This window comes from Hemicordylus capensis, chromosome 4 (assembly GCF_027244095.1).
Source record: "Hemicordylus capensis ecotype Gifberg chromosome 4, rHemCap1.1.pri, whole genome shotgun sequence".
NCBI lineage: Eukaryota > Metazoa > Chordata > Lepidosauria > Squamata > Cordylidae > Hemicordylus > Hemicordylus capensis.
In genome coordinates this window covers 297,406,264-297,422,239 of record NC_069660.1, presented here as the reverse complement: position 1 = coordinate 297,422,239, position 15,976 = coordinate 297,406,264, and the positions used below count along the sequence as shown (strand labels likewise).

Here is a 15,976-nt window from a genome sequence, read left to right as displayed (position 1 = left end):
TCATGGGTCACATCAGTAGCACCATAACGAGCTTTTGCATGGGAAAAGAAGAATGAGGGAAAGAATCTGGTGGACAGAAAGTGAAAAAAGAAAAGATGTATGAGAGAAACAGGAGAAAGAGTATGAAGACAATCTTACAAGACTTACACATATTTGATATAACATAAAACATTAAGATTAAAATCAGGTCCCTTGTCACAAATTAAGATGATTTAGTATGCATGTATGTATTACACTTATATTGATTACAAGTAAATCATGGATCTGGAAAGGGGAAGGCCCCTGAATGAAGAAATATTTAATTTAATCATATTTTTCATCTTATAAGAAATAAAAGCAGTTGAATTTGTCTGGGATTAAATATTGTAATTTTTTTACCCCTTCTGTCTCTTTTTCAGGAGAGTCCATAATTGCTACAAATGCCGCCAGTGCAACTTTACAGCTGTTGATACTCAATCTCTACTAGAGCACTTCAACACTGTGCACTGCCAAGAGATGGACATCACCACAGCCAATGGGGAAGATAGCCATGGGGTGGCTGCTGCTCTCAAGGAAGAGCCCAAAATTGACCTGAAGGTCTATAGCCTGATTAATCCAGACCCTAAAATGGGGGAGCCCGTCTCTGAGAGCATAGTGAAAAGGGAAAAGCTGGACGAAAAGGAAGCGTTGAAAGAGAAATGTTGGCCTGATGGGTCTGGTGATGACCTTCGTGGCACAGCTTGGAGAGGAGTAGACATTTTGAGGGGGAGTCCATCCTACACCCAAACAAGCTTGGGCCTTCTGACCACTGTGTCTGTTGGCCAAGAGCAGCCAAAGCCCTTAAGGGATAGTCCAAATGTTGAAGCTGCCCACCTTGCTCGGCCTGTTTATGGCTTGCCCATCGAGACCAAGGGGTTCCTGCAGGGGGTACCCCAAGGAAGCGGAGAGAAACCTGGATCAGTCCCTCAGCCGTATCCTGGATCTGGTGATAGCAAGTCAAAGGATGAATCTCAGTCCCTCTTACGGGTAGGAAATTTCATTTTGTTGTTGTTGCATATTTATAGCTTATTCTTTTCAAGCGGATTCTCAATAATCAAGGGCAAATTACTAATGTCGGCGTCCTGAAACATTTAGACTTACAGAAGTAGATTGGCAGGTAATGTTTTCAGAACATTTATATAAACCCACGCATGCTAGATGAAGTAGTAAGTGATCGTTTGTTTGCCTTTGCTATTAAATTTGGTTGTACTGAGTTAATCATTCCTGCTGATTTTGCAAGATAATGTTACATTTGGAAAAGAAAAGTGCAGAACCCCAGAAGGCTGCACATCTGTTACAGTAAAGCATCTAATCACCTCCTAAATTTTAAGGTGGTTTGACAGTGCATAGTTAAGCAAGCCATCAGTGGATCAAATGGCTGAAAATGTGAAACCTGAATCAAATAATAATAAGAAGTCGGACTGTGGATATTTAAACAAAACAAAGCGCAATGTAATTAAGTATAACATTTGGCACTTGTTTAGTTGTGTTGGAAACTGAAGGAATTGAGGAAGTGAAGCTTTGGTACCTCTTACAGCATGGCCTCTTTGTTGTCTCTTCAAAAAACGTACATTTTGTAGGACTCCCTTTAAAAAACTACATCCGCTTTGACGTATTTTTCACTTCATTTACTGTGTGCGCTAAAGAAGCCATAGTTCTGCGAAGGAAGAGCTCATAAATAGCTGTATATTAAGACTTGGCGGTGTCATTGTTATAGCATCCTGTTTTGGAGCTGATTTGTTAAGCCTTTCTTTTGACAGTAAGCCTTGTCGCAATTTGGACTAAAACTCTGGGTAACCTCAGAGGCTGCATGGGCAAATACCTGGGCCTTTTTGGACCATGCAGATGTCAGCCTGCCCCTTGCCTTGGCCCAAACCTGTCGTCTTGCTGCGGCAAAGTGCATTGTATTTTAAAAAGGTATTACAAATTTTGGATCAACATGAGGGTGACCAGAACCGACTTTTGTGATGTACAAATCTGTGAAACAGGGGAACAATCGAGCATTGAGTGTGTAGTTCAGTTTACTCCACGAAGTTTGGAGTGGCTCTCTAATCGATATTTACCTCTTGAGCTTGCCCCGGGTTTACTGAATGCTCACATCACACAACTCATGCCGTGCACATCTTGTTTCGGTTTATTCAGGCAGAACTTGAGATATATTAGTGGAGCTTTCAATCTGTATATCATCAAACATTTGGGAAAATTGGCTGAGAATGGCAGCTAACGTGACTTGTTCCTTTTCTCAAAAAATAAAATGGGCTGAGAGCCGTCGTTGGAGCAGCCGGTATTCCTGTGTAGAATTAAAATATTAAGAATCAACCATCTTATGCCAACCTTATCACAGTAGTTTTGATTAATTTGGATGAAAGGGATGAGAACCCTGCATTTTGGTGGACTATAATTTTTATGATTCTATTTAAAAAAACAACCACCATCTCTAATTCCAGCATTTGGAAACTTTTTCTAGCAGAGAAGGCTTTGCTGTTTGCCACTCAGGAGTGTGGGCCGAGCCTTTCAGGAGTTTCAAATAAGCAGATTTCTTTTACATTTTGTTTGCTTGTGTGTTTAAAAGCATTAGACAAAATATGTTGTGGACAGGTGGCTATGGATTTGGTGAGAAATACTCTCCCTCCCCTCCAATATACAATGGTATTGTTCTAGTTTATTTTACCTTTAGATCTTAAAGAATTATAACAGAGAAAGCAGAAACATATGAGTCTTTTAGCAGGTGTTATAAATATGCCAGCAAAAGTCACAAAGCAGATCAGTGACAAAATCGGAACCAGACCCTTGATTTTATTGCCCTCTTTGGGGAGCTGTACATGTTGCCTACTCAGTTCTGAGCACTGTTGCCTGGCATTTAAGTGTGTGTTTGTATGTCTTTACATGCAGATACATGATTGTGCATTGCAACTGGCATATGGCATTTTAATTGCTGGAGTTGAGTTATCTGTTTCAAGGGAATGATCATACGGATCAACTTTCCGTCTAAATTAGGGGAAATCAGCAGAGTGAGTTTGGGAAGGCGTTTCTGCTTTTCTTTCAGCCTTAGCCAAACTATTGCTAGATGTAAGTAAAATGATGAAACTTTTATTTTATTATCAATTAATTCAGACATACACAATATCAGTATGGATAAGCTATTTCTTTGGGTGAAGTAATTCTTATACAGTATACAGCTGTATTTTATATTGGTTTTGTGAAGTGACCAGCATCTACTTTGTATCCAAAGCTACATGCAGGTCTACAGAACTTGTGAACTCAGCACACATTTGACAGCAGTAGCTACCGTGGAACACCTCTCATTGCCTGGCTGTGGCCCATCTAACTGAATGCAGGCGCGGGTGGATTTACTGCAAATATTTGGCCTGTATGTGTTAAAAATGCAACATGATTTGCATTCAAGCAGGAGCCATGCAAACCTTTGTGAGGTTTCCTAGACATGCAAAGCTATTTCACACTGAGATAGATCATTAGTCTTTCTAGTTAAGTCAGGGCCCCCCTTGGATAAATAGTGCCCAGGGCAGAGTGCCTTGGGTGTCCCTTCCATAGTTGACGCAGCAACGTTGTCAAGTTGCGTTGCTAGTGCAGGTTTGCAAAACCTAGTAATGTAGCAGGTCCTAGTGTTCTCAGGTTTTCCAGCAATGCCTAGGAAAAGGGCCCAGAGCTACCACTCAATAATTTACTGCTTTGCTGCCAGAGCTGTCCTGTTCTGATTCTGGAATCCCACTGAACTCCTTTGACAACCCTCCATCTATTAAAATCATCTGGGGAGGTCTGGTGCCACTGGCTGGTTTGGTGGCTATTCAGGACCCGAACTTCTCTGTGGCTGCCCCATGGCTCTGGGTTACACGCCCTGTCAAAATAAGAGATTCTCCATCTCTAGCTGCTTTTTAAAAGACCCTTAAGACACATCTGTGTTCTCAGGCTGTTGGTTGGTTAGTTGGTTAAACTGCCTATTTTATTTTGTAAAATTGTTTAAATCATTTTATCCTATTTTCTACTTGTATTTTAAATTATGTACACTGCCTAAGGATACACATATCAGGTGGTATATAAATATGATAGATAAAGACTCTCACAGGCTTTCTGCACCTTGACTGCCGACAGTACATTCAACAAGCAGCAAACCACCAAGCTCAGCTGAGTAGCCCCTTTAGGTAGGTGCCCTGGGTCTAAGGCTAGCACCCTGATATCCCTATTCTCCCATTCAGGCAAATGGGAAAATAGGGACATGTTGGCGGGTAGGCTGTTTCAGTATTGAACTGTAATAGTTAACCATGATTAAGAAAAACAAACCACGGTGAAACATTATGCTTCCACAGGGCCTAATTTTACCCCTGACACCTTCAAGCTGTTCAGACAGGCATCTGTACTTCATAAAAATGCTCCAGCACTTTGAATAGAATTACTTCATTTCAGTTCATAATTTTCTAGCAACTGTTTTCACAGGATGACTTCACACTTTGGTAAAGAGAGCACAAAAATATCCTCTAGCACAGTAGAATGTTGATAAATCTGTCTCTCTCTTCTTCTTTAGCAAATTTGCTTGAATTTATCCTTTCAAGATTTGTTGATACAGGATGAGTCTATTGATATGCAAAAATGTTCCTTTGGTGGTGATGGTGGTGGACAGTCTTTGGCTGCTACTAGTAGACGCTAAGCAAAGCAATCTTTTTTACTGTGTCAGAGCTTTTTTCTGGACAAACAGGCACTTTCTGTTAAACTCATTTCAAACAGAGTTTCTTGCTGGATTATTGACGTATAATCTTTATATAAAGCTTTTCCTAAGAGCTCAACAGACTTCATATATGTGCGCTCACAAATTCTTACAATGAACATGTAAGATGGGCATTATTGACCCCTATTTCAGATGGGAGCGGGACGACTCAGAGATGGTAGCTTGCCTAAAACTGCCTAATGGTCTGGTTGAACAGTAATCGAAACCGTGGCTTAGAACAGGGGTAGGCAAGCTGTTGCTGAACTTCAGCTTTCATCATGGGGATGGTGGGAGATGATGGCTGGAGTTGTAGTTCAGCAACAGCTGAAGAGCCAAGATTGCCTATCCTGGCTTAGAACATCATGAACAAGCCATACTCCCCTCCCCTACTCTCTCCTCTTCCTCTACACACCAGAGAATTATAGTGAAAGCTTTTAATTTTGCTTTAAACCACAGTTCCCCATTACATACAACGCTGGGCATTGTAGTTTGTTAACAAACCAGGGTGTCAAGGCAGGATTAAGCAATAGTTTGATATCCTGGTTTGTTCTCCCTCCCTGAGTTTGTATGTAACATGGAACTGTGGTTTGTTCTTAAAGCAAAATTAAAAGCTTTCATTCTCCTCTCATGCGTGGAGGAAAGGGGAGGCAGAGAATGTGAGCCCTTGACTCACCATGGCTCATTTGCAATCATCTATACCATGATCTAAGCAATCATTTGAACCAGTTCAGTGAGTTTCTGGATGAGGTGATAACTGACCCAGGCTCTTTCTTAACTGCTGCTTCATACAAGTTCTTGCCTTGCCAATCCCTTGGCTACCTTTAAATGCTGGGGCATCAGGTTTTCTGTACAAAGACATTCAAAAAGGACTGTGTGAGCATTGAAGCTTTATACCCAATCTCTTGAACAATCAGCATATGACAAGAGGGCAGTGCTTCAAAAAGGAATTTCTCTCCATATGGAAGATGCCACTCTTCTTATGTGTGTTTGAAAGTGTTAGAAACTGTACTGTCGTTTGTAGTTCAGTCAAGAGAAGAAGCAAAAAATAAGTAGGAGCAGAGTTGCACGAGGAAAGGTTTTTTTTTTTTAAAAAGCAAATCAGAATTTTGTTTTATAATTCTGCAGAAAAGTAGAAATGTTCCTGGGAAGCCTCTTGCATTGAACAGAATTGACAGTACAGTATATGTAATTGTTTCCAAAAATGATAAACCTAACCCTCTTGGAGGGAGGGGATAAGGAGCCTGGGGGTGGGCTTAGCTGCTGACTGCATCAGAAACCTGGCTGAAGATTTATGGATAGGACAGGCTGTAGCAATATACAGTAAAGATGGAAGGCATAAGATTAAAGGTGGAAATCCGGTGTTATTGGAAATCCCCAAAATGGCAGGCTTGGACTGAGTTTTCTTCTTCATCCTATAAGCTTGTAGTACAACCCCCCCGCCACACACACACCTTTTTTCTTTTTTTTTTAGTGGTATACATTTGCCCACAAGATGGATTTCACTAAGAGCGTGAATGTCCAAAGCAGAAGTTTGGAAAAAGTAAATGTAAACCAAATTAACATTTTAGAGCTGTATGTGCCTCGGGCAGGACGAGAATATATTCTGAGGAAGTGTCAGTTTACCCCAGTGTTATAGCATGTAGTATCTATTACTGAATACAGAGGTTCTCAATCTTGGGACCCCAGATGTTGTTGAACTACAATTGCCACCATCCCCAGCCACAATGGTCAAAGGCACAAGTGGCTGGGGACTATGGGAATTGCAGTCCAACAACATCTGGGGACTAAGGTTTGTGAACCCCCTACTGTAAGAAGTTCGGAGAGCAAGAGAACCAGAAATCTGTTGACTCTAGGGAAGTTTAACAACGCTTGTTTTTGTCAGATAGGAAATAATCTGGAATATTTCATAACTCTCTATAGCTGGATTATTTGTTGATAAAGCAAATCATAGCATTATACTTTTTCATACATAATTTTCACTTTGTTTCATCCTTGTTATGGGGGAAATTTGCCCTGTGGTGTCTGAAGGACGTACATTCATTGATGCATACTAAAGGGAATGCTGCACTGAGTTTTTACTTAACAGTTTCTCTCCTCTGTGCTTTCTAGTAAAGAAGACTGCGTGCCTCTTTGATGAACCGTAGGGTTTTCTTGCTGGCTTCTAGGTCCTAATCCAATGAAGTTAGTTGTACTTAAGCTCCGTAGATTTCTATGGGACTTAATTTAGTTGTTTCTAACGTCGTATTTATTTCAGTGGGATATAAAATTGTGATTAAATTTAGTTGGATCAGGGCCCTAATATATACATAGGAGTGCAACCATACAAGGGTGTTTAGATCCAGTAAATAAGTGTATGGCATTACCATTTGGTAGCAAGAATCGAGGAAAATGAGCAAAGTTTAACAAATTCTAACATGCTGGACACAATTCAACAAAAAGTAGATGTTTTAAAATTTATTTTCATTTAGTAGAGGCAAATTAAGCATGTGATTATATCTTCTGTTGAAATCGGTGAGACTTTGAAGTACCTCACTTGATTGGATTCTGCTGATTCAGTGGTGCTTTTTTCCTAATTTATATGACGACATAAAGATTTATTGTTTCAAATTATTGGGGGGCGCGCGTTGTGAGCTTACATATTTGCAATTATTGGCGGTGTATGTTTACACACGTACAATTAATATTATATATTTAAATATATACAAGTCTGTTTGTGTGGGTGTATTTGTAAGGGAGTGAGGCAATGAGTCAATCACTTGAAAGTTCCTTTGATTTGAATGGGAAAATATAAGGTGGTGCTTAATTTTCCCATTCAAGCCCACAGGATTTAGAGGTGCTTAACTGGCCTCCTTTCATATATATTATTTCTATATTTGCTTTTGGTTTTCAGAAAGAGCTTGTACAATGCACCCCAGGCCTTGGTGCCCTTAAAAACAGAGCCATCGAAACTAAAGGACGAACATCTGAAATAGTTTCTCTTTAGCTGCGTTTCATTTTTTCCTCATTTCCTTTGACTCTGTTAGGGATCTTTCAGGAAGTATTTAGAGTCAAGGCTATTCCTTGCCATACGGGTTCTCTAATTAACCCAGGGAAACTCAGCGGGTGCTGTGCCTTACTAATGCACATAGCTATGCTGGGTCAAAGCACTGCTGAGCTCTTTTGGCTTTGTTAGAAGCACCTGTTTCCACAATTCAGTGTTTGGGGATGTGGGAGGTTAATTTCGACGTATAAACTACATCCTGGAAAAACCTAAAATAATCATCCAACAAGGAAAGTGTTAAAGAAACTGATTGGAAACACTTGCTGTCAAACGTTGGATGTCCCTGAAATTAAAAAGAAAAGGGGACAATGTTGCTGTTGAATGGCAGAGAGCTGTAAATTCTACTACATTTTAAAGTTGTTCATAAATAAACATGTTCTTAACTGTGTTTATTAACTACTGCAATAAACTTTGCATGTAAGTGGATGTTTTACATTACCTCTTGTGACCAGGTGATCAAAGATCGCGAGAAAGTGACATTTAAAATGTTAAACCTGCCTAGCTAAGTGGCTGTTTGTGGGTTGTGTGGAATGAGTTTTAGCATTTTCGGCTGGGGAGGGGCGGATAAAAACAGCCTCACCCTCTGGATATTTACTCAGCCATTGCTAGGTATATTTCAAGAAGAAATGTGTAGAAATGCATTAGGTGGTAAAATCATTATTTGGGTGTGGTGGTATAATAATATAGTGCATGGCTATTACATCAAAAACCTTGAGGAATAGGTGAATCAGTCTTCAGAACAAAGAAGTTTGAATCCTCCTAGCGTGTGTGTGTGTGTGTGTGTGTGTGTGTGTGTGTGTGTGTGTGTGAGCAATACTGTACGTCAAAGTTGCTAGGATTGGGAACAAAACAATTGGGTGACAGAATCCAGCCAAGAGCGTTGGTGTAAATCTTTATTCAAAATGAGTGACGTTACTTCAGTCCCTGAACTAGTCAGAGACATATAGTATAACATTCCCGATTCCATAAGAATGGCTAGCGAAAGACTATATAATGTGCTAGTTATGCTACACTGCTACAGTAGATCACCTTGCCAATTCTGCTTTTACTGAAGTATACGGAAGAAATTGCCGTTAGGTTTACCTTGTCAGCTATGTATTAAAATTGCAGGGCACGAAGGAGCCAGAAAACCATCAGTCCTGCAACACATCTATCCTTCATGGCGGAAACCACATAATTCCCCCACAAGCTTCCCCAAGCACAGAACAGGAGCAAAAACATGGAGTACCACACCAAGTTGCCTGCAGAGCCAACAGCTGCCTGGAAAGTCACATATATTATGTGTTAGGCCCACGTTTAATGAACATAAGGAGCTTAGGTTAGCACTTTCAGTGTTTTTCTACCTTTTGTGTAGGAATCTTTTTTTCATTGGCTCCATGCACACTCACACACAACCCCCAAAAGCTTCTACATTGATTCAATCCTTCCATTTCGTGTTCGATACTCTAAAGCAAGGTGTTATGAGTGTCTGCGACTTGATATTGCTTCCCCTTATATTGCTCCTAAAGAGTAGAGTAGAAATTCTCCACATTTTCACGTCCCGTTCAGTTTAATCATATTATCCACCTTCGGCATTTGCTGTGGGCAAAATTCTTCTCTGAATGTTTTCGGATACCTTGCACTACAGCCTGTTTCCTCATATAAGCAATTATTGCAGCTTTTCAGATAACAGAATTGAAACATACATTTGATGAAAATGGGTTTTGACTAATATTTTGCTTTGGGAATCTGCAGTCTTCATTGAAAAATGTCATTTAAATTTATTTATTTTTAAATGTGGAGCAAATGTAGGGTTGGGAACATATGGGAAGTTTGGTTACTTCAAACTAATTTTAGGAGGTTGGGTGTAAATCTCTACTGTTGATGTTCCTACAAATAGCTTCTGATCACAGCTGTTTTGGTGCAGAAAATAAAACCGACCATGACTCATTTGTGCTATATTTGCTGGGAGTGAGGAAACTAAAACTCAGCCACACAGAAAAGGAAATTTGGGGGGACAAGTAGTTCGTCAGTGTGTTGTGTGGTGTGCTGTAGTGGTTTTCTCCTTTAAATGCCCACAGTAAATTGCATCTGACAGAAGACTTTGGCCCACCAAGCTTATGCTGTAATATATTTGTGACCGCACAGTCCTATGCCTGTCTACTCAGAAGTAGATCACACAATTGTCAGCGGCGCTTACTCCCTAGTACAGGGCTGGGCAAACTTGACCTTCCAGCTGTTTATGAACTACTACTCCCATCATCCTCAGCCAAATGTGTGCAGCCTTGCCCTAGTATGTGTGTTTAGGTTTGTAGTCTTACCCTTTAAAGTGCCACCAGACAGAGGTGTGATCCAGAGAACAGGACTGCAGCTCCTGGCACATAGAAACTAAACCTGAGTGAGGAACTCTTAGGAATACTGTCAGGTTTGGTGTGTGGGGGCCTGCTGATATAGGGGGAGTTAGCAGACATCTCACCTCCCCAGTTAAGTACAAATCCCATCATACAAATGCTAGTTGGGATCCAGCCCACTGTGTCAACGTGAGGGTTTTTTAAAAGCAAAAAGCTGGAGTCTGATCTATTGAACAACCGCTGGATTTTGTGAGGAAATTGTATCCCTTTATGTTGTGATGGATCACTGAACTTGCTCTGAAATTACAGCAAATCACATGCAAACCTCTTCAGACTTAATAATATTAAAAAAGCACCTTTGCTGCAGCTTGGGCACTTCAAAGCTATCACCTCTCCCGTCTGTACATGACTAAAAGGCTTTAAGGCAGATCGTACAAGGGCATAAACACTGAAATCAAAGACAGGCTTAATATACATCTATTATAGCCTGTATAAGACATTTGAAGAATAATATCTCTAAATATTTATAGGATCTTCTTGTGATGCACACATGTGAGCAGCTGCCTTTCCTGTTTGTGATGTAAGGCCCACAAAATGCAGCTGGGGAGGGAGACGGAGGGAGAAGTTACCTTTGCCATATGCTGTTGCTGTACAAATTGCCACGTGGCAGTAGTCTCTGACTGTAACCCAGCAGGCACTTGTTCTAGGAACACTAGAATGGTTGTGCTAGGAGTTGCCGTTTGCGCCAGTATTTTCCCCAGTTACCACAGTCAACAGTGTGGGTATTTGGGGCATTGGAATTGGTAACTAGTCACAAGGAGAAGCACCCGTTTTGCATGTTTTTTGTGAGTAAGGCTGCGCTCTCATATACATTTAGTTGGCAAGTCCCGTTATTTAAGAACATAAGAACATATGAACAGCCCTGCTGGATCAGGCCCAAGGCCCATCTAGTCCAGCATCCTGTTTCACACAGTGGCCCACCAGATGCTGCTGGAAGCCACAGGCAGGAGTTGAGGGCGTGCCCTCTCTCCTGCCATTACTCCCCTGCAACTGGTTCTCAGAGCCATCCTGCCTTTTGAGACTGTAGGTGGCCCACAGCCCTCCGACTAGTAGCCATTGATGGAACTCTCCTCCATGAAGTTATCCAAACCCCTCTTAAAGCCATCCAGGTTGTTGGCTGTCACTACGTCTTATGGCAGAGAGTTCCACAATTGGATCACGCGTTGTGTGAAAAAGTACTTCCGTTTGTTGGTCCTAGACCTCCTGGCAATCAATTTCATGGAGTGACCCCTGGTTCTAGTGCTGTGTGAGAGGGAAAGGAATTTCTCTCTCTCCAAATTCTCCTAACCATGCATGATTTTATAGACCTCTATCAGGTCTCCCCGCAGTCATCTTTTTTCTAAACTAAATAGCCCCAGGTGCTGTAGCCTTGCCTCATAAGAAAGGTGCTCTAGGCCCCTGATCATCTTGGTCGCCCTCCTCTGCACCTTTTCCAGTTCTACAATGTCCTTTTTTAGATGTGGTGACCAGAATTGTATGCAGTACTAGGGGTGTGCATGGAACTGCCACACTGCGGTCTGGCACTGGGGTGGGGGGTCGCTTTAAGAGCGGCAGGAGGGTTTACTTACCCCTCCCACCGCTTTCCGCTGTGGTGCCGTAATTAGTAGTGTAATTGGGGCGGCAGGATAGCTCCCTGCCGCCCCTTCCCTGCTGCGGCTCGGCAAAGCTCCCAGTAAAGCTTCCAGGGGCTATTTCAGACGGCTGTGGTCAGGATGGGGTTGTGCCAAGAGCAGGCCTGCCCTGATGTCATCAGAGGATGTCCTGATGTATTCCTGGGGCATCCTTTACTCGTGTGAGGGGGCTGTTTAACCAGGATTTTGGAGTACATGTAGAGGGGTGATTCAGAGGAACGCGCCCCCCCCCATGTGATTAAGGGATGTCCCGCAAGCACATTGGAATGTCCTCCTGCTACATCAGGCCAGGCATGTCCTGATTGCGGGTTGCAGCCAGCGTTTATCTGACCCAGCACAATGTCTTGCCCAAAGCCATTCTGTGAGCTTAGTGCAGTTGAGTAGGGATCTGAGCCGGGTCTTGCTAGTTCAGCCTTCCATTTGTTTAGCTGCACTACCTCTGAATATTATTATTTCTTGTTTACACAGTCAGACAGGTGTTATTGACTGGTTTGTTTTATCCAGACATCGATTCCTTCCCAAGGACCTGGGATGCCAGAATTTTATTCTCAATTCTTATAGATATCATCGCAGAATATAGGCTGTTCCCAGTAAAGCTGCTTTTTGTAATTGGCTGATGGTGATTTCTGTGGCCCCTATGGTGTTGAGGTGCTCTTCAAGGTCTTTTGGAACTGCACCCAGGGCACCAATTACCACTGGGATGATTTTGGTCTTTTTCTGCCACAGCCTTTCCATTTCAATTTGTAGATCTTTGTATTTGGTGATTTTTTCTATTTCTTTTTCTTCTATTCTGCTATCCCCTGGTATTGCTATGTCGATTATTTTGACTTGTTTTTCTTTCTTCTCGACTACAGTTATATCTGGTGTACTGTGTGGCAGATGTTTGTCTGTTTGTAGTCGGAAGTCCCATAATATTTTTACATCTTCATTTTCTTCAACTTTTTCAATTTTATGGTCCCACCAGTTTTTGGCTACAGGTAGCTTGTATTTTTTGCAGATGCAAAAAATATTATTATTATTATTATTATTATTATTATTATTATTATTATTATTATTATTATTATTATTATTACCCGAACCTTACATATGAGTAAAAAAGAGGGAGAAGGAGAAAGAGAGGGAGAGCATGTGTGGTCTTTGTCTTGCAAAATCCTTTACGCAGGTGGGGGATTGCAAGACTGTGCTTGCTGGTCTCATGATGCTGGCACACCTTCTGGCCATGCCCCTGGCAGCTGTGCACTTGGTTTCCATGAGAAAGGGGCATGTAGAACATGAGTCTGGAAACTCAGGGATCATGTTTTGTGGAGTACACAGCTAAGGCCCCTTTCCCAGGAAAGCTGATTGGGCAGGTACGCTGATGTCAAGGAGTGTGGCCAGAAAGCCAGCTCCCACTCCCCAGCACTCGCTGAAGTGTTCTAATAATGATTACAGTATAATGTGTCTCTGTGTGTGTGTGTGTGTGTGTGTGTGTGTGTGTGTACACGTACTTCAAGGAGTTTCTCTCAACTGGACATTCTGCTGACAACCTGTACTAAGAACTTTCTGGATTCTGACCCCCAGTTCTGCCTCCTTGACCTAGTTAATTGTACAGCCCGAAAGCCAATGGTGGCCCCCATCGGCCCTAAGTTGGCTCCCTGACTAATTGTTTATTGGGCCTGTCTGCAATTTGAGCTAAAGCTAGCTGAACACTCTGCACAGTCCCCTTGGCACTGAGCAGTAGCAGGTGGAGCTCCTTTAAGGGAAATGTAGCCCTCTTGAGCCTCTGAACCATCTTGGAAGGCATGAATGGAGTGCTGGGAAATGTAACCCTCCCCAGAGCTCTTAAGAGAGGTCTCCATCTTTCTTAAAGGGCCCTTTCAGCACTGAAAAAAATAGTGTTGCGTAGAGGTCAGCAGAATGGAAAATAGCTCTCGCATTGAAGGTTTTTGCCAAAGTGCTCCCCGCTTGAACAATAGTTGAAGATCACTACCTTATACCATGAAACTTACCTGTCATTGTGGGTTCATACCTTAGAGGACTGCTAACGTTTGGCCAGGGTTCTGACAAAGGGAGCAAGAAAGAAAAATAGAGAGCCAGCGTGGTGTAGTGGTTAGAGTGCTGGACTAGGACTGGAGAGACCCGAGTTCAAATCCCCATTCAGCCATGATACTTGCTGGGTGACTCTGGGCCAGTCACTTCTCTCTCAGCCTAAGCTACTTCACAGGGTTGTTGTGAGGAGAAACCGGAGTATGTAGTACACCGCTCTGGGCTCTTTGGAGGAAGAGTGGGATATAAAATGTAAAATAATAATAATAATAATAATAATAATAATAATAATAATAGCAGCAAATAATAATAATAAGAGCAAAAGTAGAAAAATCCACAACAAACAGCAAGTGCTGCCTTTGTAAAGAAGCAGATGAAACCGTGGACCACCTGATCAGCTGTTGTAAAAAGATCACACAGACTGACTACAAAGGCATGACAAGGTAGCAGGGATGATACACTGGAACATCTGCAAAAAATACAAGCTACCTGTAGCCAAGAATTGGTGGGACCATAAAATTGATAAAGTTGAAGAAAATGAAGATGTAAAAATATTATGGGACTTCCGACTACAAACAGACAAACATCTGCCACACAATACACCAGATAGAACTGTAGTCGAGAAGAAAGAAAAACAAGTCAAAATAATCAACATAGCAATACCAGGCGATAGCAGAATAGAAGAAAAAGAAATAAAAGAATAAAAGCAAAAGAAAAGAAAGGACTTGATGTCTGGATAAAACAAACCAGTCAATAACACCTGTCTGACTGTGTAAACAAGAAATAATAATAATAATAATAATGATAGATAGATAGATAGATAGATAGATAGATAGATATCATCCCCCCAAATGAAAACTTTGTTCTACCTGGGTTTGGGAGCTGTGTGTGCTCCCAATTTTTGGTTGTGTGGAAGCAAGGTAGGAGGAAAAGCTACCCAGGTTTTCCTCCTACCTTGCTTCCACGCAACTGAAAATTGGGAACATGCACAGCCCCCAAACCCAGGTAGAGCACAGTTTTTGATTGTATTAATGACCTCATAGAGTATCCAGTGCAGCTCATCTAACTAACCATTTAATCTAACTTGTCCTAAATTACTGAAAATAAGAATTTCAACTTCAGTAGACTCTGGATTGGGCAGTATTTTTCTTTTCTTTTCCATATCACACTGTCTGCTAGTACACAAATGAGTATAGACTTTCTCCTTTTTCATTAAGAATGCATTTGCTTTTTAAAAACAACCAACTCTCCCCACTCCCACCTCCGCCCAGTCTGCCATACACTTGGTTGCCATGCATCTGGATTTTAATTTAAATGTTGGATAAAATGTTTGAGGCTTTTGGTTCTTGTAAGCAACTTGGCACTTGCCCTTTGTGCTTGTATGTTTCATCCTGAAGTTTATACTACTGTGTGTGTTAGCTGCAAATAAAGAAATTGGAAGAGCCACGATTCTTAATTAAAAAGCAGGAAAAGGCCTTTAAAAGAAATCAGGCACTGATCAGAGATGTTAGTCAAATGTTTTATTGACTTGCTGGTAATAATTTTTAAGCACAAAAGAGCATTTTGCAAGCCTAGTGATTTTTCCATAATGGAAAATTACATTAGGCTTTTCAGAAGTTTTAAATCTGGGTTGATTTTCTTTTGAAATCCTTTGATGCCTAAAAGAACATAAACTTCATCATTCCTTAATCAATTTGGTCTTGTTTCCTAATAGCTGCCTCAAATGATGAAGGGTAGGAGGGGTCTCTAAATGGCTGGCAACATTCCGTTGGTCTGTTGAATTCATATGTGGGTGTTTATCGTTGTGAGGGGTGAAGGTAGAGTGGGAAACACCGTGGTCATCTTGCTTTATTTTAATTTACAGGACCTTGCCTGATGCCCCAGCAAAGGCCAGGCAGCTCCACATTTTGTGTGCATTTGTGTTCCATGGGTTTTTTCCTGCAGCAAATGCATAAAACGTACAGATTGCATTAAACACCTGTGCACCTTTGGGAATCTCACATCAGTGAAACTGGGGGTGGGGGGCGTTCTCATGAGCAGACAAGACTGGCCTAAGGAAGCCCAGCCTGGGCTTCTCTACCCATAAGAACTGCTGGAAGGCACATGGCACCTCGGTGGCAAACCTGCCTGTGGAGCCCACCTCGTAAAGGAG

General features: G+C 41.6%; 1 protein-coding gene across 9 annotated transcripts in view; it reads left to right on the top strand.

The window, feature by feature from the left end:
* Positions 1-15,976, top strand: part of TRPS1 (transcriptional repressor GATA binding 1) — a 324,860-nt gene that overhangs the window by 121,995 nt on the left and 186,889 nt on the right. For all 9 annotated transcript variants that reach the window (XM_053248423.1, XM_053248419.1, XM_053248418.1 and 6 more), the window contains one exon: positions 399-1,005. In XM_053248423.1, coding sequence (XP_053104398.1) covers positions 399-1,005 — 607 coding nt within the window. The remainder of the gene's footprint in view (positions 1-398; positions 1,006-15,976) is intronic.